General features: G+C 41.6%; 1 protein-coding gene across 1 annotated transcript in view; it reads left to right on the top strand.

The window, feature by feature from the left end:
* The first annotated feature begins 8119 nt into the window (after positions 1–8119).
* Positions 8120–26586, top strand: part of LOC109622823 (uncharacterized) — a 99487-nt gene continuing 81020 nt past the window's right edge. The window contains exon 1 of the mRNA XM_029858727.2: positions 8120–8715. Within this exon, the coding sequence (XP_029714587.2) occupies positions 8652–8715 (64 nt within the window). The 5' untranslated portion in view covers positions 8120–8651. The remainder of the gene's footprint in view (positions 8716–26586) is intronic.

Raw genomic sequence — 26586 nt, 5'->3', positions numbered from 1 at the left:
TGTTTATGTTCGATTTTTTGGGGATAGGAAAGATAAGCATTTAATCAGCGGTATATTGGGCCAAAACCTGCATTTAATTAGCACTTATGGCGCATATACGGCATATTAGCATTTAATGACCTGCATTAAAGGCGCATATAATGCTAAATAAAAGCAATTTTAACTGCTTATTGGTTACCTGGGGAGTTTTGGTCGCCCCTTTGTATGGAGTCCGACCAATATGCCATATCCACACACCAGTGTGGACTTACCCCCTTTGGCACTGGGAGGTGACCGAGCACCGGGGTATACGGATTGCTCAAGCAGAGTCAGCCTAGTGAGCTTTGCTGGGCCTTTCCAGAAATCCCACACATCCGGAAACTACTCTGTACATGCGACACGGTACCGCTTCCACAGTGCCCAGCTAGGAGTGCCTTAGGCACATTAGGAAAACGCCAGTATCATGCTGATTACGGCATACTGGTCATTGCTTTGATAACTGACCTATTCAACGTCATCATCTGGTGGAGGTACTATAGATGGTACAAAGTACATGCTCAGGTAACTATGCACAGATGAGCTGGTAGCGACGGCATTCTATCCACTTAGTAGGGTCGGGTGACACTTACCTGAAACGGCTGACAGGTTTATGTCACCGGCATCTTCCGTCCCATAAACCATACTTACCTTTACTTACCGATCAGGCTAAGGCCGGGGTGGCCTCTGCTGTACATAGTAGCCTCCTCCATTCCACTCGGTCCATGGCTGTTTGTCTCCAGTTCCGCACTCTGCGTAGGGTCCTCAGATCGTCCTCCACTTGGTCGACCCACCTAGCTCGCTGCGCTCCACGTCTTCTTGTACCGGTCGGGTCATGACATCTTTTAGTCGGGTTGCTATCCGACATCCTGATGACGTGACCCGCCCATCGTAGCCTCCCGATTTTCGCGGTATGGACGATGGTTGGTTCTGACCAACAATGCGTTCCAATCAATTCAGAAGAAAAGAGGTCAAACTGATAGATCTGAAACTCTTTGCTTCTTCATACGACGCTCGACCCACTTTCGGAATGAACTTTACAGTATTATTCCGCCAGGATTTGGGAATATACCATGTAGCAAAACTGCAAGCAAGTAGTTTTCTCTAAGCATGTTTGAAATAATAAAATCCCATCTGAAGCAAAATATAGGATACTAGCTGTACCCGGCAAACTTTGTCTTGCCTACTGCGTTTTTTTGACATTTCAAGTTTCTAGCCAAGACCATGTCCCCGGTCAAAATGTATGGAAGATCAATTTTCAAAAACTCTCATTTTTCCCATATTTTATGCCTCATAAACCTTCCTTGGGTGAAAACTAACAGAACAAAACTAAGACTACCAAAATCGGACCTTCCGTTCGCAAGTTATGCGCGGTCCCACGTATGCCACTGCATTTTTATATATATATAGATATCCCATCTGCTCCAGGGGATTTGAAAGTACTGTAACTATACAGTACTCCGAGCAAAAACCAGATAATCATAACTACAAGAAAAGACATCAGGTTCATCCTATCCACACATCCCGGGAAGTATGTACTGAATAAGCATTCCAGAACTTCCTCATCAGTAAATGTGTAATCGACATTTTGCAAACGAAATTCGTTCACTTGAAAATCCTTAGATTACGCAAGGATTTTGTTCACCCAACTGACTTCAATCAAACTGGAAACGTATGTACAAAGGTTTTTTCCAGCCAGATCGTCCAGAAGACGGAAGAGCTAGCTGATATACTTTGCGAGCTGATCTGAAAGCCTCCGATCTAGCCGAACGCCGTCTGCTCCAACTTTTTCTACATTGTTTCGTGACCTTGACCAGATTGGAGTTCCATTAAGAGGTTCCACTTGTGGTCCTCACGTCCGCAGACGCAAAACTTCTTCAAAAGCTTCCAGGAAGGATGAAGAACGTTGTAGTATCAACGGCATCATCTAAATCACTTGGAGTGTCAATGGATGGTGGTGACCGCAACCAAATCAGTAAAAAGATTCCAGTTTGTTGACCGGGGATTCCTGAAGCGCAATATTTGTGAAGTAACATTAAAATGTTCAAAAAAGATGCAGCAATGCTCAGATAGAAATTCTTCAACTCGTGACTAATTCTGCTAGAGCAAAGCGTTAGGTATGTCTAACACTAACCAAAACCATGCATACTTACCGCTTACCGGTCAGGCTAAGGCCGGGGTGGCCTCTGCTGTACATAGTAGCCGCCTCCATTTCACTCGGTCCATGGCTGTTTGTCTCCAGTTCCGCACTCTGCGTAGGGTCCTCAGATCGTCCTCCACTTGGTCGACCCACCTAGCTCGCTGCGCTCCACGTCTTCTTGTACCGGTCGGATCACTATCGAGAACCATTTTAGTCGGGTTGCTATCCGACATCCTGATGACGTGACCCGCCCACCGTAGCCTCCCGATTTTCGCGGTATGGACGATGGTTGGTTCTCTTAGCAGCTGATACAGCTCGTGGTTCATTCGCCTTCTCCATGTCCCGTCTTCCATCTGCACTCCGCCGTAGATGGTACGCAACACCTTCCGTTCGAAAATTCCAAGGGCGCGTTGGTCCTCTGCACGTAGGGTCCATGTTTCGTGCCCATAGAGGACGACCGGTCTAATCAGCGTTTTGTAGATGGTTAACTTCGTGTTACGGCGAACTTTATTCGATCGTAGAGTTCTGCGGAGTCCAAAGTAAGCACGATTTCCTGCCACAATGCGCCTCTGAATTTCTCTGCTAATGTCGTTGTCGGCGGTCTCCAGTGAGCCCAAGTACACGAATTCTTCAACCGCCTCGATTTCATCACCGTCGATATAAATTCGGGGTGACGGGCGCGGTGATTCCTCCCTGGAACCCTTTGCCATCATGTACTTTGTCTTCGACACATTAATGACTAATCCGATTCGCCTGGCTTCACTCTTTAGTCGGATGTACGTTTCCGCCATCGTCTCAAATTTACGAGCAATAATATCAATATCATCGGCGAAACCAAGCAGCTGAACGGACTTCGTGAAAATCGTCCCACTCGCGTTTATCCCCGCTCTCCTTATTACACCCTCTAAAGCAATGTTGAACAGCAAGCACGAAAGACCATCACCTTGCCGTAACCCTCTGCGAGATTCGAAGGGACTCGAGAGTGTCCCTGATACTCGAACAACGCACATCACTCGATCCATCGTCGCCTTGATCAATCGTATCAGTTTATCCGGGAATCCGTATTCGTGCATAATCTGCCATATCTGTTCTCGATCGATTGTATCATACGCCGATTTGAAATCGATGAACAAGTGATGCGTGGGCACGTTGTATTCGCGGCATTTCTGCAACACCTGGCGGATGGCGAACATCTGGTCCGTTGTAGCGCGTTCACCCATAAATCCAGCCTGATATTGCCCCATGAACTCTCTTGCAATCGGTGATAGTCGGCGGCATAAAATTTGAGAGAGTATCTTGTAGGCAGCGCTCAGTAGTGTGATCGCGCGGTAGTTCCCGCAATCCAATTTGTCGCCCTTTTTGTAGATGGGGCACACGATACCTTCCATCCATTCCTCCGGTAATACTTCCTCCTCCCAAATCTTGGTAATGACCCAGTGTAGTGCTCTCACCAGTGCATCTCCACCGTATTTTAGAAGCTCGCTTGGTAGTTGATCTGCTCCAGCGGCTTTGTTGTTTTTCAACCGGCCAACCTCCTCCTCAATCTCTTGGAGGTCAGGGGCCGGAAGTCTTTCGTCCTGTGCACATACTCCTAGATCTGTTACCACGCCATCTTCGGTACTTGCAACGTCGCCATTGAGGTGCTCATCGTAATGCTGCTGCCACCTCTCGACCACCTCACGCTCGCTCGTGAGAATATTCCCGTGATTATCTCGGCCTCTGCGCGAGCGGTTCAGCTTCTCGTAGAACTTTCGTGTGTCCTTAGCGCGGTACAGCTCTTCCATCGCTTCGCGATCTCGTTCTTTCTGCTGCGTTTGCGCTTCTTCATCCGGAAGACTGAGTTCTGCCTGTTCCGCGCCTGTTTGTAACGTGCCTCATTCGCTCTCGTACGGTGTTGCAGCATTCTCGCCCATGCTGCATTCTTCTCGTTTTTCAACTGTTCACATTCGCCTTCCTACCAGTCGTTTCTGTGATACGGAGCCTAGTGCTGTAGCCGAGGTGTCCCTCCAGCCATCTTCAAGTGTAGCTGCGCCAAGCTGCTCTTCCGTTGGTAGGGCCACTGCTAACTGCTGCGCGTAGTCTTGAGCCACTTCTACGTTACGCAGCTGCTCGATGTTGAGCCGCGGCGTTCGACTTCGACGCGTGGTGATAACTGTCGAAAGTTTTGAGCGCATGCATACAGCGACTAAGTAGTGATCCGAATCTATATTCGCACTGCGGTATGTGCGGACATTAATTATATCCGAGAAAAATTTACCGTCGATTAAAACGTGGTCGATTTGATTTTCTGTTTGATGGTCGGGTGATCTCCAGGTGGCTTTGTGGATATCTTTGCGGGGAAAGAAGGTGCTTCGGACTACCATACCACGGGAGGCTGCAAAGTTTACGCATCGCTGGCCGTTATCATTCGATACGGCGTGCAGGCTGTTTCGCCCGATTACCGGTCTGTACGATTCCTCCCTTCCTACCTGCGCGTTCATGTCGCCGACAACGATTTTCACGTCACGCGGTGAGCAACCATCGTATGTTTGCTCTAACTGCGCGTAGAACGCTTCTTTCTCGTCATCGGGTCTCCCTTCGTGTGGGCAGTGGACGTTGATGATGCTGTAGTTGAAGAAACGGCCCTTAACTCTCAACATGCACATCCTTGCGTTGATCGGCTGCCACCCGTTCACACGTTGTCGCATCTTGCCCAACACTATAAATCCTGTTCCCAGTTCATTGGTGGTGCCACAGCTTTGGTAGAAGGTAGCCGCTCGATGCCCGCTTTTTCACACTTTCTTCCAGTCCAACAAAGTTCCTGCAACGCCACGATGTCGAAGTTGCGGGGATGTAGTTCGTCATAGATTATCCTGTCACATCCTGCGAAACCTAGTGACTTGCAATTCCATGTTCCAAGTTTCCAATCGTAGTCCTTATTTTGTCCTTATTTTGGGTCTTTGCCGATTGTTTCGAGTCGTATTTTCTCCTATGTTATTCGCAATGGGGATTTTTACGGGTGGCTTATTGGGCCTACGCCAAAACTCCTGTCTCGCCGGAGGGCCATCGTGCCAGTTCTGTTTAACGTCCCAACCAGTGTCGAAAAAAATCAGCACAATGATGTTCAATTTGTGCGAAAACGAACACAAATAAACAAACACAGTTACCCATAGACACGAGGCCGAGAATGAACATGACAAAGAAGAGACGAGACAATGAAAGCGGCGTCTTGTGGTGTCATCCACTGTAGTTGAAGCTCAGTTCAGCTGAACTTCAGCTCGATGATTTCGAATATGAATATTTCAATTTGGAATTGATTTATTATGGTTTTAGCACAGAGAACAGACATCCAGGCTAGAACAAATTTCATTCGGAAATTTGTGTAAGGATTTGAATCTTTACTTGAGTAAGGTTGCAAACCAATACACGATGACAACACTAACGCCACCAAACACCATATTGCCACAGTCAGTGGTGAATTGAAACATTTCAAGTGGTGAATTAAATTAGTATGGAAAATTAGCCGACTGCAGCGCCACGCTATTGCCACTCGTGTTGCCGATTTCAAATGGCCGTTAAATTCTTTACACAGTTTCGGAACTGGACTTGGATGTCTGTTCTCTGTGGTTTTAGGCATGCAAATACCGATATCTTACCTTAATTGAATGCATTATAGTAACTTTTGATGAGTGCTGCAAAACAACTGCTTTTTTTGCTTCTGCATCGTGCTCAATTAAAACGAATCAGTTGAAATTGAAAATACTGACTTTGAGTATCAGTACAGTAGGTGGTTGAAGTTCAGCAGACAGCGGTCAAAAGAATTTCGAAAGCACACATTTCTGAGAATGCCGCTCGGGTTGTCAAGACGACTATCAAAACAAAAACAAATCAACGACGCTGGCGCCGCTGGGCGTCGGTGCAGACGAACGTAATTTGACAATTTCCGTCACTGGTCCCAACCAACACTAGGACGACCACGCTGATGGGGCTACCACCTTGGATCTAGCTGGGCGTGGTGCAGCGTTTCTTACTCAGCCGCTGGATGCCAGAAGAGACGCTGTTTGAGCCGCACCTCCTTGGTGAACAAACGCTCGAATCGTACCTCCTCAATCTAGCTGAAGTCAGAAGGACAACAGTGCCCAGGCTGCACTACCAGCTAAGCACACAACTCTTAGCTGGCGGTCTTTGTCATCGCTTGACCCGTGGAAGCATGAGGTAGGAACTTGTGAGGAACAGAGCTCCTTATCGACTCACCGTTTTGCAGCCCGTCCCGTAAACCATAGCGTGGACTTAAAGTATGTTCCCGACCTGTACCTAGTTGAGGCACCTCGATAAACTAATCGGTTACACGAGCGGGAAGCAAGGTCTACTGAAGGTTTGCCAGTCGATGTCCCTGACCAAAAAGGAGTACGAACTTCTGGCCGAAGAGCGAAGCGTGGTCAATGCGCGCAAGGAGAAAGTGTGTAGAAAGTGTGGAGAGGCTACATCGCCAGGGATTGCAATTCAGCACCAAACTGCCTGTTTTGCACGGCGAATTTGGGTCACAGGACGAGCAGGCCTGAATGTCCAGGCAGGCGTGGACGTCGAACCAACCGACGATAATGCAGGTAACACGGCTGAACATGAACAGTTGTTCTTGCAGTCAGTCTCGGAGTGAAGTACAGATATCGCTCTGCTATCGGGCCTATACCGCATCCATCCCGATAACGGGAACTAGGTGGCGGATATGGTCAAGATAGGTTGTCCTGGTGACGGTGACGAACGACGATCTTATCGCGAAGTCGCTCAAGTGTAACGAGGCTCCGGATCCGGATGGTATTCCGACAGTAGCCATAAAGGCGGCTCTGAAATGTTCAGAATGGCTATGCAGATGTACCTGGACAGATGCGAATTTTCGGAGTGGTGCAAAAGACAAAGACTGGCTCTACTTCCTGAATCCGGGTAGCCACTTGGCGACCCGTCGGCATACAGACCTCTCTGTCTGCTGGACACCACTGGGAAAATGTTGGAGAGCTGGTAGAAAGCCCTATTGTTGGTTATGTGTGATTTAGTGCAAATAAATACAATGTAAATAAGATCAAATTTTAATTTCATCCTTGTTACTTTTTGCGCTCTGACTTGATAGTTTCCCTCCGGCTCAGAGCACTGTATAAGCAACGGTACAGTTTCAGTTTCCACTGCATTCACATCGACCATCGCCAGCGTGCTTTACAGCCTACACACTGGACTAGCAAGAGAACTTCAATTCCAATCGCAGCTCCCGCGCCAACCAGAGAGTAGCCGTATCGAACTGTGGTAAGTCAATGTAGCAGCTACGAGCGAATTCATTAGAGGAAAATTACTTAGTGATTGCATTCTAAATCGATACCCACACACAGCACAACACACAATTAACAGCCCGCAGCAACACGGCGAGGTGCAAAGTGTTGGTCGATCAGTAGGACAATTAATCGGCGCAGTACGCCTCAACAGGTTTGGCGTTCGTCGTTGAACGCTTGATGCGTATTGGGGCGGGGACACCTAGTTCAGTATTGGCTTCACATGATGTTCCTGTTATTGCTGTAGTCCATGCATTTCATTGAACAGTTGATGTGAACTGTTGTCATAGACTGCCCAAAATAGAGATACATTTAATTTACAGTAACATAACATTCAAACAAGTTTTCAAGATGTTCAGTTCACTCGATGAACTGCAACCTATACACTAAAACAAGAATAGCGGGTCCCAATAATCCCCATTTGCGGCCACTACCGTCCGCATTACATTTGAATTTGTTTACAGTTTTCCATTCACGAGTTTCACGAGCGCCTGGCCGTTGCAGGTTCACCCCACAGAGGCGTATATGTATTTCGATGACGGCAGCGGCGACGTCGGTCGACGCTAAAATTGATCTACGGCGGCAGCATGGCACGGATGTTGGGGCGCGCGTGGTCGCGTATTCGTTCGTTGGCGTTGTTGATTCAGCTGCGGCCGCGGACCAGGTCATCATTTCAGTCGCGTATCAAACGCCAGCCAGGTCGAACGTGTTTTTCAGATTGCTTACATCCTAACGTAGGTTGCAAATCGCGCGCAATTGTATCTGTTTGTTCTCTGTTCGTGGGAAAATCTGCAAACTACAGTGCAACTACAGGTTGAACAAATTCAAATATCTCTGGATGCAGTTGAAATTGTGTGCGTGTTAAAAAATTGCGTTGTTACCCGTCAGGAAAATTGTGGAAAAATTACGGATTTGTCGCAGCTCTCAACTCCGAAGTTCAGCTGGTGTAAATATTTTGAACTGCAGTTCAAAATAAAAATACGAAAATAGCGCTTCTTCAAATACGAGTGCAATCCCATTCAGTGTTGGTCGTTCCGTTTCAATCCGTTTACGCGAAAGTAAATATCCCGGGCAGACTGGCTGAAGCCAACTAAGAGATTGGATTCCAGTGAGGCACCGTTTTTTCAAAGATTTGTGTATTATTGCTTCCCGTCGTTGTTGGGCGTGAGACGTACCACTAAGCACCAACCAGGAATACCATGGCCAAGTACGGAGTTTTTCTGTTCGTGTCTGCATTCTTGCTGGCTGCGACGTTTCAACAAGGTAAGAGAACACAAATGAAAAGGCAGACAATAATGTGCGGGAGGGCGCTAGATTAACCGCGTCGTATGGGTAGTGAATTGCTCATTTGCGAATGACAATTTTGGAGGTCACAGTCATAAAATTAAACTACGGATATAGATTTGACAGACATGGTGATGGACTTCGCCGTATGATTTAAGATCTAGCGAAGACTTGCGAACAACGAGTATGAATGTATGTGGCAGCCTGAACAACTTTTTACAATTGTGGTTAACCTTTTCGCAGCAATACATATCTGGATGGATGGTTAATTCGATTAATGGAAGAGAAGTTTCGTTGAAGGTTTGCCTTTGTGAGACATATTTTTAAAGGTGATAATTTCAAACAGAAGCATACTATCAAGAATGATGAATGAGTAATTGAAGTGATGAATTTACTTACTTTTCAAAATACTAATATGTATCATCGACAGTATTGCAATAATGTTGGATTAATTAAATTTTCTGTTAAGGTAAAAGTACTGTACCTTAAAATTCTGCTCTAATCTTCGCAACTCTTACATAAAAAATGGAAGTTGTATTGAGGAGGCAAAGACTAGAGCAGTGGTGAAGATTAGAGCTTTACCCCTAGCTGTTACAAATACCAAGTTTTGCACTTGTTATTTTAGCACAATTTGTGATCACTTGTTATGTTTGACGGGCTTGGTGGTCTAGTGGCTACCGCTTCTGATTCGTATGCAGAAGGTCATGGGTTCAATCCCTGGCCCGTCCTTTTCATCCTAATTTGTATCTTTCTATCCAATAGATCTAAAAACAGGTCGCAGTGACTTATATACCCAACAAGGAATAAAAAAAATCTTTCTATCCACTTTCTCTCGCTCTCTCTTCTCTACATATACAACTCATGTATATTCATATGTTCATAGCCATCGCTAGAACCAGAAACGAATTGAAAAAAGTCGTTTCCCTCCCTTCCAACTTCTACTCACAGCACAGTGTATACAGGGTGTTTGGTTCCGGGTTTTGGATATTTTCAGGGCTGATAGGTCTTGATGAGAGATGAAAAAGTTCCCATGGAACATAGGGTCGGAAATCACTGCTAAGTGAGTTAATCACATTTTAAGTTTTTACTTTTTGGTTATCTTTGAAGTCCTATATCTACTAAACTATCAATCGTACAAACTTTCTCAGCGCACGAATTGAAAGCTAATTACTTCTACTTTCTTAGTCTCTTGGACGTAAACTTTGTAAAAATAGTTTAAAAGGCCTTAAATTGAAAAATAATGCAAAATTGGTCGATAAAATCGACTCTTTTTTGGACATTTTTGATGATTTAAATATGAAAATAAAGCTTTTGTTAAAAAAGTTCTTCTACAAAACATGCACGAACTTGTTCCCTAAAAATGTTTCTTTGACACCAAAACTCTATCTTTTGTAGTTAAGCCAGAAAATGTTTTTGAAAATAACGTTCCGATTTGCATTAACTTCATGCCAAAACAATGGTCATCACCCTATCCGTCGTGCGTTCGTGTGCTGTTGCTCCACGGCATGAGGACGACTACTGCTGCTGGCTTGGCTGCTGGTGATGTCATCGCATACAGAAAACGAGCTCGCTCTTTGTCGCGTCACATCTCCGCCTGTGGAATCATTCGAGGCGGAGTTTGGATTTGCGCATACTAAGTGCGACGTGCAGTTAACTTGTTTTTCGACGGAGCGAAAGGAAAGCGCCGACGAAAGTGTATTTACAAGAGCAACCATTTAAATCCTTCGCACTCGTAGCTCTGCTGCGGTGCTGTTCAGATGGGGGGGTCTGTGCGTGCGGCAATTTAGAGCATGCACTTATTTGATGCATTTCATTTTTTTTTGTATGATGTGCAAGGATGATTCTTCTTATATCTTGCATAACATTCCCACTGGGACAGAGCCTGTTCCTCAGCTCAGTTGTAAAACATACAGCAATAAATTCCTTTGGAACCAATCATGGGGGATCCTTGGGAAATGATACCTTTGGGGAATGTAATCAACAAGTTGGACATTTTAGGAGAAGTTGGGGATTCTTAAGGGACATTGGGGAATTTTAGGAGATATTGGGAAGGAGAAAAGGGAATCTAGGAATCATGGGGGTCCTCTTAGGAGAAGTTGGGTATTGGGGAATTTTAGGAGATATTGGGAAGGAGAAAAGGGAATCTAGGAATCATGGGGGTCCTCTTAGGAGAAGTTGGGTATTCATAAGGAACATTGGGGATTTTAAGGAGATATTGGGGAGGGTAAAGGGAACTTAGGAATCATGGCGGTCCTTGGGAAATGATACCTTTGGGAAATCTAATCAACAAGTTCTACATTTTAGGAGAAGTTGGGGATTCATAAGGAACATTGGTAATTTTAAGGATATAGTGGGGAGGGTAAAGGGAACTAAGGAATCATGGGGGACCTTGGGAAATGATACCTTTGGGGAATCTAATCAACAAGTTGGACATTTAAGGAGAAGTTGGGGATTCTTAAGGGACATTGGGGATTTTTAGGCGATATTGGGGAGGGTAAAGAGAACTTAGGAATCGTGGTGGTCCTTGAGAAATGATACCTTTGGGGAATCTAATCAACAAGTTGGATATTTTAAGAGAACCTGGGTATTCATAAGCAACATTGGGGATTTTAAGGAGATATTGGGGAGGGGAAAGGGAACTTAGGAATCATGGTGCTCCTTGAGAAATGATACCTTTGGGGAATCTAATCAACAAGTTGGATATTTTAAGAGAAGCTGGGTATTCGTAAGGAACATTGGGGATTTTTAGGAGGTATTGGGGAGGGTAAAGGGAACTTGGGAATCATGGGGGTCCTCTTAGGAGAAGTTGGGTATTCATAAGGAACATTGGGGATTTTAAGGAGATATTGGGGAGGGTAAAGGGAACTTAGGAATCATGGCGGTCCTTGGGAAATGATACCTTTGGGGAATCTAATCAACTAGTTGAACATTTTAGGAGAAGTTGGGGATTCATAAGGAACATTGGGGATTTTTAGGCGATATTGGGGAGGGTAAAGAGAACTTAGGAATCGTGGTGGTCCTTGAGAAATGATACCTTTGGGGAATCTAATCAACAAGTTGGATATTTTAAGAGAACCTGGGTATTCATAAGCAACATTGGGGATTTTAAGGAGATATTGGGGATTTTTAGGAGATATTGGAGAGGGTAAAGGGAACTTAGGAATCATGTGGGTCCTCTTAGGAGAAGTTGGGGATTCTTAAGAGACATTGGGGATTTTTAGGCGATATTGGGGAGGGTAAAGAGAACTTAGGAATCATGGTGGTCCTTGAGAAATGATACCTTTGGGGAATCTAATCAACAAGTAGGCCATTTTAGGAGATATTGGGGATTTTAAAGGAACATTGGGGATTTTTACGAGATATTGGGAAGGGGAAAAGAGAACTTAGGAATATGGGTCCTCTTAGGAGAAGTTGGGTATTCATAAGGATCATTGGGGATTTTTAGGAGATATTGGAGAGGGTAAAGGGAACTTAGGAATCATGGGGGTCCTCTTAGGAGAAGTTGGGGATTCTTAAGGGACATTGGGGATTTTTAGGCGATATTGGGGAGGGTAAAAAGAACTAAGGAATCATGTGGTCCTTGAGAAATGATAACTTTGGAGAATCTTATCAATAAGTTGGCCATTTTAGGAGATATTGGGGATTTTTAAGGAACATTGGGGATTTTTACGAGATATTGGGAAGGGGAACTTAGGAATCATGGGGGTCCTCTTAGGGGAAGTTGGGTATTCATAAGGAACATTGGGGATTTTTAGGAGATATTGGGGAGGGTAAAGGGAACTTAGGAATAATGGGGGTCCTTGGCAAATGATACCTTTGGGGAATCTAATCAACAAGATGGATATTTTTGGAGAAGTTGGGGATTCTTAAGGAACATTGGGGATTTTAAGGAGATATTAGGGATTTTTAACTAACATTGGGGATTTTTAGGAGATATTAGGGATTTTTAAGGAACATTGGGGATTTTAGGAGATATTGGAGAGGGTAAAGGGAACTAAGGAATCATGGGGGTCCTTGGGAAATGATACCTTTGGGGAATCTAATCAACAAGTTGGACATTTTAGGAGAAGTTGGGGATTCTTAAGGAACATTGGGGATTTTAAGGAGATATTGGGGATTTTTAAGGAACATTGGGGATTTTTAGGAGATATTAGGAAGGGGAAAAGGGAACTTAGGAATCATGGGGGTCCTCTTAGGAGAAGTTGGGTATTCATAAGGAACATTGGGGATTTTAAGGAGATATTGGGGAGGGTAAAGGGAACTTAGGAATAATGGGGGTCCTTGAGAAATGATACCTTTGGGGAATCTAATCATCAAGTTGGATATTTTAAGAGAAGCTGGGTATTCATAAGGAACATTGGGGATTTTTAGGAGATATTGGGGAGGGTAAAGAGAACTTAGGAATCATGGGGGTCCTTGAGAAATGATACCTTTGGAGAATCTAATCAACAAGTTGGACATTTTAGGAGAAGTTGGGGATTCTTAAGGGACATTGGGGATTTTTAGGAGATATTGGGGATTTTTAAGGAACATTGGGGAATTTTAGGAGTTATTGGGAAGGGGAAAAGCTAACTTAGGAATCATGGGGGTCCTCTTGGGAGAAGTTAGGGATTCTTAAGGGACATTGGGGATTTTTAGGCGATATCGGGGAGGGTAAAGAGAACTTTGGAATCATGTGGTCCTTGAGAAATGATACCTTTGGGGAATCTAATCAACAAGTTGGCCATTTTAGGAGATATTGGGGATTTTTAAGGAACATTGGGGATTTTTACGAGATATTGGGTAGGGTAAAGGGAACTAAGAAATCATGGGGTTCTTTGGGAAATGATACCTTTGGGGAATCTAATCGACAAGTCGGACATTTTAGGAGAAATTGAGGATTCTTAAGGAACATTGGGGATTTTTAGGAGATATTGGGGATTTTTAAGGAACATTGGGGATTTAAGGAGATATTGGGAAGGGGAAAAGGGAACTTAGGAATCATGGGGGTCCTCCTAGAAGAAGTTGGGTATTCATTAGGAACATTAGGGATTTTAAGGAGATATTGGGGAGGGTAAAGAGAACTTAGGAATCATGGTGGTCCTTGGCAAATGATACCTTTGGGGAATCTAATCAACAAGATGGATATTTTTGGAGATATTGGGAATTTTTAAGGAACATTGGGGATTTATTGAAGATATTGGAGAGGGTAAAGGGAACTAAGGAATCATGGGAGTCCTTGGGAAATGATACCTTTGGGGAATCTTATCATCAAGTTGGATATTTTAAGAGAAGCTGGGTATTCATAAGGAACATTGGGGATTTTTAGGAGATATTGGGGAGGGTAAAGAGAACTTAGGAATCATGGGGTCCTTGAGAAATGATACCTTTGGGGAATCTAATCAACAAGTTGGACATTATAGGAGAAGTTGGGGATTCTTAAGAGACATTGGGGATTTTTAGGAGATATTGGGGATTTTTAAGGAACATTGGGGAATTTTAGGAGTTATTGGGAAGGGGAAAAGGGAACTTAGGAATCATGGGGGTCCTCTTGGGAGAAGTTGGGGATTCTTAAGGGACATTGGGGATTTTTAGGCGATATTGTGGAGGGTAAAGGGAATTTAGGAATCATAGGGGTCCTTGGGAAATGATACCTTTGGATAATCTAATCAACAAGTTGGCCATTTTAGGAGAAGTTGGGGATTTTTAAGGAACATTGGGGATTTTTACGAGATATTGGGTAGGGTAAAGGGAGCTTAGGAATCATGGCGGTCCTCGGGAAATGATACCTTTGGGGAATCTAATCAACAAGTTGGCCAGTTTAGAAGATATTGGGGATTCTTAAGGAACATTGGGGATTTTTAAGGAACATTGGGGATTTTTACGAGATATTGGGTAGGGTAAAGGGAACTTAGGAATCATGGGGGTCCTTGGGAAATGATACCTTTGGGGAATCTAACCAACAAGTTGGCCATTTTAGGAGAAGTTAGGGATTCTTAAGGGACATTGTGGATGATGATTCCTATGTTTCCTTTACCCTCTGTCATATCTCCTAAAAATTACCAATGTCTCTTAAAAAATCCTCTACTTCTCCTAATATGATCAACTTGTTGCTTAGGTTCCCCAAAGATATAATTTCCCATGCAGACCCCCATAATTCCTAAGTTCCCCTTACCCTTCCCAATATCTCCTTAAATCCCAATAGTTCCTTAAAAAATCTCCAATATGTTCTAAAATGCCCAAACGTTCCTTAAAAATACCCAATATCTCCTAAAAATTTCCAATGTTCTTGAAGTATCTCCAACTTCTCCTAAAATGTTCAACTAAATCTAACGAATCCCAAAGGTATCATTTCCCAAGGACCCCCATGATTCCTAAGTTCTGATTACCCTCCCCAATATCTCCTACAATTCCCAACGCTCCTTGAAAAGTTCCCAATATCTCCTCAAAATCCCCAACGTCATAAAAAATCTCCAATATCTCCTAAAAATCCCCAATGTTCCCTAAAAATCCCCAATATCTAATAAAAATCCCCAATGTTCCTTAAAAATCTTCAATGTTCCCTTAAAATCCCCCATATCTCCTAAAAATTCCCAATGTTCCTTGACAATCCCCAACTTCTCCTAAAATGTCCAACTTGTTGATTAGATTCCCCAAAGGTATCATATCCCAAGGCCCCATGATTCCTAAGTTCCCTTTAACCTCCCCAGTATCTCCTCAAAATCCCCAACGTTCCTTAAAAATCCCCAAAATCTTATAAAATGTCCAACTTGTTGATTAGATTTCCCAAAGGTATCATTTCCCAAGGACCCCCATGATTCCTAAGTTCCCTGTACCCTACCCAATATCTCGTAAAAATCCCCAATGTTCCTTAAAAATCCCCAACTTCTCCTAAAATGTCCAACTTGTTGATTAGATTCCCTAAAGGTATCATTTCCAGAGGACGGCCATGATTCCTAAGTTCCCTTTACCCTACCCAATATCTCGTAAAAATCCCCAATGCTCCTTAAAAATCCCCAACTTCTCCTAAAATGTCCGACTTGTCGATTAAATTCCCCAAAGGTATCATTTCTCAAGGACCGCCATGATTCCTAAGTTCCCTTTTCCCCTTCCCAATATCTCCTAAAAATCCCCAATGTTCCTTAAAAATCCCCAACTTCTCCTAAAATGTCCGACTTGTCGATTAGATTCCCCAAAGGTATCATTTCCCAAAGACCCCCATGATTCCTAAGTTCCCTTTACCTTCCCCAATATCTCCTGAAAATCCCCAATGTTACTTAAGAATCCCCAATTTCTCCTAAAATGTCCAACTTTATGATTTTATTCGCCAAAGGTATCGTTTCCCAAGGACCGCCATGATACCTAAGTTCCCTTTACCCTCTCCAATATCTCCTATAAATCCCCAATGTTCCTTAAAATTTTCCAATATCTCCAAAAATATCCATCTTGTTGATTAGATTTCCCAAAGGAATCATTTCCCAAGGACCCCCATGATTCCTTAGTTCCCTTTACCCTCCTCAATATCGCCTAAAAATCCCCAATGTCCCTTAAGAATTCCCAACTTCTCCTAAAATGTCCAACTTGTTGATTAGATTCCTCAAAGGTATCATTTCTCAAGGACCCCAAATGATTCCTAAGTTCCCTTTACTCTCCCCAATATCTCCTTAAAATCCCCAATGTTCCTTATGAATACCCAACTTCTCCTAAAATAACCAACTTGTTGATTAGATTCCCCAAAGGTATCATTTCCCAAGGACCCCCATGATTCCTTAGTTCCCTTTACCCTCTCCAATATCTCCTAAAATCCTCAATGTCCCTTAAGAATTCCCAACTTCTCCTAAAATGTCCAACTTGTTGATTAGATTCCTCAAAGGTATCATTTCTCAAGGACCCCAAATGATTCCTAAGTTCCCTTTACTCTCCCCAATATCTCCTTAAAATCCCCAATGTTCCTTATGAATACCCAACTTCTCCTAAGAGGACCCCCATGATTCCTAAGTTCCCTTTTCCCCTTCCCAATATCTTCTAAAATCCCCAATGTATCTTAAAAATCCCCAATATCTCCTAAAAATCCCCAATGTTCCTTAAGAATCCCCATCTTCTCCTAAAATGTCCGACTTGTCGATTAGATTCCCAAAGGTATCATTTCTCAAGGACCCCCATGATTCCTAAGTTCCCTTTTCCTCTTCCCAACATCTCCTAAAATCCCCAATGTTCCTTAAAAATCCCCAATATCTCCTAAAAATCCCCAATGTTCCTTAAGAATCCCCATCTTCTCCTAAAATGTCCGACTTGTCGATTAGATTCCCCAAAGGTATCATTTCCCGAGGACCCCCATGATTCCTAAGTTCCCTTTACCCTCCCCAATGTCTCCTAAAAATCCGCAATGTTCCTTATGAATCCCCAACTTCTCCTAAAATGTCCAACTTGTTGATTAGATTTCCCAAAGGCATCATTTCTCAATTACCCCCATGATTCCCAAGTTCCCTTTACCCTCCCCAATATCTCCCAAAAATCCCCAATGTCCCTTAAAAATCCCCAATTTCTCCTAAAATGTTCAACTTTATGATTTTCTTCCCCAAAGGTATTGTTTCCCAAGGACCGCCATGATTCCTAAGTTCCCTTTACTCGCCCCAATATCTCCTTAAAATCCCCAATGTTCCTTAAAGATCTCCAACTTCTCCTAAAATGTTTAACTAGTTGATTAGATTCCCCAAAGGTATCATTTCCCAAGGACCCTCATGATTCCTAAGTTCCCTTTACCCTCCCCAATATCTCCTAAAAATCCCCAATGTTCCTTATGAATCCCCAACTTCTCCTAAAATGTTCAACTAGTTGATTAGATTCCCCAAAGGTATCATTTCCCAAGGACCGCCATGATTCCTAATTTCCCTTTACCCTCCCCAATATCTCCTTAAAATCCCCAATGTTCCTTATGAATACCCAACTTCTCCTAAGAGGACCCCCATGATTCCAATATCTCCTAAAAATCCCCAATGTTCCTTAAGAATCCCCATCTTCTCCTAAAATGTCCGACTTGTCGATTAGATTCCCCAAAGGTATCATTTCCCAAGGACCCCCATGATTCCTTAGTTCCCTTTACCCTACCCAATATCTCGTAAAAATCCCCAATGTTCCTTATGAATCCCCAACTTCTCCTAAAATGTCCAACTTGTTGATTAGATTTCCCAAAGGTATCATTTCCCAAGGACCGCCATGATTCCTAAGTTCCCTTTACCCTCCCCAATATCTCCTTAAAATCCCCAATGTTCCTTATGAATACCCAACTTCTCCTAAGAGGACCCCCATGATTCCTAGATTCCCTTTTCTCCTTCCCAATATCTCCTAAAATTCCCCAATGTTCCTTAAAAATCCCCAATGTTCCTTAAGAATCCCCAAATTCTCCTAAAATGTCCAACTTGTTGATTAGATTCCTCAAAGGTATCATTTTCCAAGGATCCTCATGATTCTTATGTTCCCTTTACCCTCCCCAATATATCCTAAAAATCCCCAATGTTCCTTATGAATCCCCAACTTCTCCTAAAATGTCCAACTTGTTGATTAGATTTCCCAAAGGTATCATTTCCCAAAGACCGCCATGATTCCTTAGTTCCCTTTACCCTACTCAATACCTCGTAAAAATCCCCAATGTTCCTTAAAAATCCCCAATGTCTCCTGAAATGGCCAACTTGTTGATTAGATTCCCCAAAGGTATCATTTCTCAAGGACCCCCATTATTCCTAAGTTCCCTTTACCCTCCCCAATATCTCCTTAAAATCCCCAATGTTTCTTATGAATACCCAACTTCTCCTAAGAGGACCCCCATGATTCCTAGATTCCCTTTTCTCCTTCCCAATATCTCCTAAAATTCCCCAATGTTCCTTATGAATCCCCAACTTCTCCTAAAATGTCCAACTTGTTGATTAGATTTCCCAAAGGTATCATTTCCCAAAGACCGCCATGATTCCTTAGTTCCCTTTACCCTACTCAATACCTCGTAAAAATCCCCAATGTTCCTTAAAAATCCCCAATGTCTCCTAAAATGTCCAACTTGTTGATTAGATTCCCCAAAGGTATCATTTCCCAAGGACCCCCATGATTCCTTAGTTCCCTTTACCCTCTCCAATATCTCCTAAAATCCCCAATGTTCCTTAAAAATCCCTAATATCTCCTAAAATCCCCAATGTTAGTTAAAAATCCCTAATATCTCCTTAAAATCCCCAATGTTCCTTAAGAATCCCCAACTTCTCCAAAAATATCCATCTTGTTGATTAGATTCCCCAAAGGTATCATTTGCCAAGGACCCCCATTATTCTTAAGTTCCCTTTACCCTCCCCAATATCTCCTAAAAATCCCCAATGTTCCTTATGAATACCCAACTTCCCCTAAGAGGACCCCCATGATTCCTAAGTTCCCCTTCCCAATATCTCGTAAAAATCCCCAATGTTCCTTAAAAATCCCCAATATCTCCTAAAATGGCCAACTTATTGATAAGATTCTCCAAAGTTATCATTTCTCAAGGACCACATGATTCCTTAGTTCTTTTTACCCTCCCCAATATCGCCTAAAAATCCCCAATGTCCCTTAAGAATCCCCAACTTCTCCTAAGAGGACCCCCATGATTCCTAAGTTCCCTTTACCCTCTCCAATATCTCCTAAAAATCCCCAATGATCCTTATGAATACCCAACTTCTCCTAAGAGGACCCATATTCCTAAGTTCTCTTTTCCCCTTCCCAATATCTCGTAAAAATCCCCAATGTTCCTTTAAAATCCCCAATATCTCCTAAAATGGCCTACTTGTTGATTAGATTCCCCAAAGGTATCATTTCTCAAGGACCACCATGATTCCTAAGTTCTCTTTACCCTCCCCAATATCGCCTAAAAATCCCCAATGTCTCTTAAGAATCCCCAACTTCTCCTAAGAGGACCCACATGATTCCTAAGTTCCCTTTACCCTCTCCAATATCTCCTAAAAATCCCCAATATCTCCTTAAAATCCCCAATGTTGCTTATGAATACCCAGGTTCTCTTAAAATATCCAACTTGTTGATTAGATTCCCCAAAGGTATCATTTCTCAAGGACCACCACGATTCCTAAGTTCTCTTTACCCTCCCCAATATCGCCTAAAAATCCCCAATGTTCCTTATGAATCCCCAACTTCTCCTAAAATGTTCAACTAGTTGATTAGATTCCCCAAAGGTATCATTTCCCAAGGACCGCCATGATTCCTAAGTTCCCTTTACCCTCCCCAATATCTCCTTAAAATCCCCAATGTTCCTTATGAATACCCAACTTCTCCTAAGAGGACCCCCATGATTCCCAAGTTCCCTTTACCCTCCCCAATACCTCCTAAAAATCCCCAATGTTCCTTACGAATACCCAGCTTCTCTTAAAATATCCAACTTGTTGATTAGATTCCCCAAAGGTATCATTTCTCAAGGAGCACCATGATTCCTAAGTTCCCTTTCCCCTCCCCAATATCTCCTTAAAATCCCCAATGTTGCTTATGAATACCCAGGTTCTCTTAAAATATCCAACTTGTTGATTAGATTCCCCAAAGGTATCATTTCTCAAGGACCACCACGATTCCTAAGTTCTCTTTACCCTCCCCAATATCGCCTAAAAATCCCCAATGTCCCTTAAGAATCCCCAACTTCTCCTTAAATGTCCAACTTGTTGATTAGATTCCCCAAAGGTATCATTTCCCAAGGTCCCCCATGATTCCTTAGTTCCCTTTACCCTCCCCACTATATCCTTAAAATTACCAATGTTCCTTATGAATCCCCAACTTCTCCTAAAATGTAGAACTTGTTGATTAGATTTCCCAAAGGTATCATTTCCCAAGGACCGCCATGATTCCTAAGTTCCCTTTACCCTCCCCAATATCTCCTTAAAATCCCCAATGTTCCTTATGAATACCCAACTTCTCCTAAGAGGACCCCCATGATTCCTAGATTCCCTTTTCTCCTTCCCAATATCTCCTAAAATTCCCCAATGTCCCTTAAGAATCCCCAACTTCTCCTAAAATGTCCAACTTGTTGATTACATTCCCCAAAGGTATCATTTCCCAAGGATCCCCCATGATTGGTTCCAAAGGAATTTATTGCTGTATGTTTTACAACTGAGCTGAGGAACAGGCTCTGTCCCAGTGGGAATGTTATGCAAGATATAAGAAGAATCATCCTTGCACATCATACAAAAAAAAATGAAATGCATCAAATAAGTGCATGCTCTAAATTGCCGCACGCACAGACCCCCCCATCTGAACAGCACCGCAGCAGAGCTACGAGTGCGAAGGATTTAAATGGTTGCTCTTGTAAATACACTTTCGTCGGCGCTTTCCTTTCGCTCCGTCGAAAAACAAGTTAACTGCACGTCGCACTTAGTATGCGCAAATCCAAACTCCGCCTCGAATGATTCCACAGGCGGAGATGTGACGCGACAAAGAGCGAGCTCGTTTTCTGTATGCGATGACATCACCAGCAGCCAAGCCAGCAGCAGTAGTCGTCCTCATGCCGTGGAGCAACAGCACACGAACGCACGACGGATAGGGTGATGACCATTGTTTTGGCATGAAGTTAATGCAAATCGGAACGTTATTTTCAAAAACATTTTCTGGCTTAACTACAAAAGATAGAGTTTTGGTGTCAAAGAAACATTTTTAGGGAACAAGTTCGTGCATGTTTTGTAGAAGAACTTTTTTAACAAAAGCTTTATTTTCATATTTAAATCATCAAAAATGTCCAAAAAAGAGTCGATTTTATCGACCAATTTTGCATTATTTTTCAATTTAAGGCCTTTTAAACTATTTTTACAAAGTTTACGTCCAAGAGACTAAGAAAGTAGAAGTAATTAGCTTTCAATTCGTGCGCTGAGAAAGTTTGTACGATTGATAGTTTAGTAGATATAGGACTTCAAAGATAACCAAAAAGTAAAAACTTAAAATGTGATTAACTCACTTAGCAGTGATTTCCGACCCTATGTTCCATGGGAACTTTTTCATCTCTCATCAAGACCTATCAGCCCTGAAAATATCCAAAACCCGGAACCAAACACCCTGTATATAACGCCTATAAGTTATGCAACCAAAGCGTGCTGTGCCGCTTGACCTTATTCACCTTATTCACCACACAATCTATCACGAACACTATAAATATCCCCTATCCATGGATCGCATCACCGACCCAACGGTGACTCCCAGATCTTCCATCCTTTCCGTCTAAAAATACCACAGTCCGTGCGGGTTGTGGGGACGCAGAGTGCTCTCGGTCTCTAGTAGCAACAGTACACTCTAACATTCCTTTCCCTTCCCAGCTGACTATAAGGACTTGGCCGGCGCCGTTATTGATCAAATATGCATGAGCTGCTAAAATTGCACTTTGAGAATAAGTGGAATGTCCCAGCCTCTTATTCAGTTGGATCTCAGTGCAATTGGTACCAGTTCAGATCAATCACGGAGGAGCAACCATTGACATGTATAGTCAGAATTGATCGTGATTGATCGTGATTTGTGATCACTTGTTATATTTGTTTTATCATTTGGCTTTTTGGACATCAAGGGTTGTTACTTTTGCTGATGAACTGGTTTTTATTTTTTTTTCTAACGTTTATGAGTATTTTATTTACTAGTTCTAGTTTTATTCTACAGGTATACCTTGATTTAGTGGACATTTACATTTTCAAAATGTCTATAAAATCGATTTTTACATAAAATCGAAGCACATTTTATACCAAAATGTACAAAAACACATATGAAAACTGCATGAAAAATGAGTTTTCGATAAAAGACTTGGAATTTTTGGCATATATTAGGGTATTCTAACCAATAGTGGACCCCTTAGTAGCTGAAACTTGTTTTGATCGTAAACATTATGATAGCCTAATTAAATTGTCTTTACCAATGGGTGCGCAAGAAGTTCTATATCTTTCCTACATATTACACACAAAAACCGAGCGAAAAAAACCCGTTATTTCTCATAAAACAATTATATGAAATCTTGATCAAATTGTCCAATAGTGGACCCCGCGGGGACACTATTGGGTTGTTGGGGTCCACTATTGGGTAGATCGTATTCTCTTACCATGTTAAATTGGTGACAATAGTGGACCCCCTTAGATTTAACCAATAGTGGACCCTCAGACTTGTTTACATTTCCAAATATGCTTAAATAACACTAGTTTACAGCATTTTTGAACTCGGTAAGCTTATGATCGTTTTTGGTGTAGAAGCATGCCCTGAGTTCGAAAACGCGAAGGAAAAAAATTACAGTAGAGCGGAATTTTTTTCGACTTTCCATACAAGGTTGATGATTTGAAATCGATTTTTGTTCTATTTTTAAGCAACGTCACTCACTTCACACATCTCATTCTTCGTAATCAATGCTCCGATTGAGCTGATTTTTTTACTGTAATTCGCCTACATATGATATGTCAAATAAACGTCGAGAAAGAATTTTTAGACTGTTTTTGTCTTATTGAAAAAAATACATTTCTTCATATATTTTTGGAAATTTGGCTAAATTTTAAGGAGATCGTCCCTAAAACTTGCCAATATCTTGAATTTCATCAATCTGACGCAAAACCTGCATTCAGATGATCGAATGGTGTTGTATCCAGCTTTTAATTTATGGAAAATGATTTGAAATTGGTTGAACAAAACGCAAGATATTTGAATTTTAGTAAATTAGATATTTTAAAAAGTTGTAAAACTCGATATTGAGCTAAAACTCAAAAACTGCTCTACTTAAAATTTTTTGAGGCACGGTTTGGAAATCAGTGCGAAATTGTGCTTCAAAAATTTTGGTCGCTGACAGAAGTTCACGACTTTCGTTTTATTTTGTAAACTAGTGTAATCAAATTATCACTTTTCAGACTAATTCCATCGCATGGAACTGCTGTCTAGGAACATGAGTCAAAGTCTCCCGGTTGAAATGTACCTGTAGAAGCAGATTTGAGCGGGAAATTTGAGAATAATTGCTAGGGGTCCACTATAGGTTAAGGGTCCACCATTGGCTAAAATACCCTAGTAATTCTCGCTAAAAAACGAATAAACCACTATCTCACTAGATTGTTACGATCGAAATCGTTCGTCTCCATAAATATGTATGGTTGATTCAAAAACAATATTTCGATCAACGGACATACACAACAACGTTATTTGAATGAATGTCCCAAAAAATTTTAAAAAATCATTCAGGGATTCGTTTAAAAATGTCTGCAAGAATGTGTTTACCCTGAAATTCCTTTACGAATTGCTTAAAAAATCCTTTACGTATTGCTTCACAAATTCCTCCAGGGATCCCTTCTGAAAAACCTCAAGGGGTTCCTTAGACAAGCACTTGATAGAGCGTGGTTACTGATGGGGCTGTAATTACCGAACGATCTTTCTGTACGAGTAGTTTAGGTTTGTACCGATATCTGCTCGGTCGCCTTTTGTTGCAATTCTGCGTTGTTAAATAAAAGTAAGTGAACCCAGAATTTCCAACTTTATTGTGACAGTCTCCGAAGAAAACTTCCCAAATCAAATCATCATGTTACAGTTTGTTTCAAAAAATCCTCCAGAAGTGACACGGCAAATTCTTTAACGAAATCTTCCTGCATGATTTTCCACAAATCATTTCTGAGATTGTTTAGGAAATTCGCTTTGGGATTACTTCAGAAATCCCTCTGGATATTTATTCAGAAATTTCTTTAGGCATTCGTTTGGAGAATCTTTTGGAAATTCATTTTGAAAATCCACTAAAAATTTCCTCAGCAATTCTTCTTAAAAGTCTTACTAAAAATGTATTTGGCCAAAAGTTCCCTCACGGATTCTTTCAAAAAGTCATCCATGGATTCATTCGGAAATTTTCTTGAGGGATTTGTTTAGAAATTCCTCCTATTCTATAAATTTCACAACGAATTCTTTCAAAGCGTCTTGTATTATTTACATCTGAAATTCCTCTATTTTTTCCAAAAAAATATCCATGAATTTGAGCATAAATTCCTCCAGGGGGTTTTTCAAAAATTCGTTCGGAGATTCCTTTAGAAATTCATTTAGACATGTATTTGGAAATTTCTTCAGAGATTTAATAAAACTTTCAGCGGTGCTTTCAAACATTTGTATTTTGGAATTTCTTCCAAGGATTTCACCAGAAACTCCCACAGCTTCTTCCAATTTTTCCAGAAATTCCATTAGGGATTCCTCCAGAAGTTTCACAAAGAGTTAGGTAAGAAAATTGCGAATGAGTTTCTGCAGAAAATTTCTAAAAAAAACCTTTAAAGATTTACTATAGTTTTTCGGGACTTCGAAAATGTCTTTAAGCATCGTTTCCTGTCAAACGATCTTTCTCCGGGGTTCCAAAATCTGATTTCTTGTCAGAAAATCGTCCTGGGAGTTCTTTAGAAATTGCTCCTGGGACTCTTAGAAAAATGTGAGATCCATTCGGAAATTTTCTGCAAGAATTCTTATAAGAACTGTCTTGGGGGTTCCTTTTCGAGGGTTTCTTACAGAAAATCTCCCATGGCCTTTATTATAAATTCCAGGTTTTCCCTCAGAGATTTCTTTTCAAATTTCTCCAAGGATAACTTTAAAAAAAACTTCAACAGATTTTTCGATAATTCTTTCATGGGTTCTTGCTGAAATCCGTCCTAGGATTCATTTAAAAATCTCTGACAAGTTCCTGAAAAAAAAATCCACAGGGATTCTCAAAGAAATTCTTTTAGTGGCTCCTTTCAAAACTCCTCGTAGATTTACTTTAAAAAATCATCCAGAAAATCCTAAAGAAATTCAGTCTGAAAATCTTTCACAAAATCTTCTAGGGATTCCTTTAGACATTAGATTGTCCTCCAGAACTCCCTAAGAAAATTTTGCACGGATAACTTTTTTGCATGGTTTCCGTCAGAAAATTCTTAAAGAATTCCTTTCAAAACGTCTGGCATAGATTGTTCCAGAAATTCATCTTCGAATTTCTTCTGTTTTTGTCTTTTTTTTTATAAAGATTCCTCCAGAAATTTTCCAAAGTATTTATCTAGAAAACATTCCGTGAACTTTCTCAAAAATACTCCATGGATTTTTTTTGAGAGAATGATTCACGGATAAATTGAGAATCAGAAATTCAGAATTCCTTCAAAATGTTATCAAAAGCTTTCTAAAGAATCTTCTCCAAGGATTGCTTTAGAAATCCTACAAGAGATTATTATGGAAATTCCCAAGATTTTTTAACATTCCTTAAGATTTTGGATAGTCTCTCAAGACATTTCTCTTCCAGAAATTGCTCCCAGGATTTCTTAAGAAAGTCTTAGAAAATCTTCCAAGGATTCCATCAAAATTTCTTTCAGAGATTCTTATAAGGATTCTTACGGATAGCCTGGAAGACATTCTTGCAAAGATTCCTGCAGAAATTCACTCAGAGATTTCATAAAAAATACCGCCGGGTATTCCTCTATGTCTTTTCTCAGAAATTCCTCCAGGATTTCCTTCAAGCATACCTCTAGGAATGTCTCTATTGATTCCTCCAGGAATTCATCAAAAAATGGTTTAGGATTTTTATTAGGTGATTTTTCCAGGATTGTTTTATATAACAAATATCTCAAGCAGGCTTCTTATTTGCTCGCATTCTCAAGAGGTTTTGTTGGGTATTTCACCATGGGTTTTCAAGTATTCGTCCTGAAATTTCTACAGATAATCTATGGATTCTTAAAATATTCCTGTTTTTTTTTCAGAAATTCTTTAAAGAATTCATTTCGAATTTTCTTCATATTTTTTTAAATTCCTTCTAAATTACAGATGTTCAGCAATACATTCGGAAATATCCTTAGAGACTTCTTAATCTTCCTAGAATTACTTCAGAAATTTCAACAGGGATTTCTTCAAAAGTTGTTCCATGAA

The sequence above is a fragment of the Aedes albopictus genome, chromosome 2, assembly GCF_035046485.1.
Source record: "Aedes albopictus strain Foshan chromosome 2, AalbF5, whole genome shotgun sequence".
NCBI classification, from domain to species: domain Eukaryota; kingdom Metazoa; phylum Arthropoda; class Insecta; order Diptera; family Culicidae; genus Aedes; species Aedes albopictus.
This window is presented reverse-complemented; position numbering and strand designations above follow the sequence as displayed.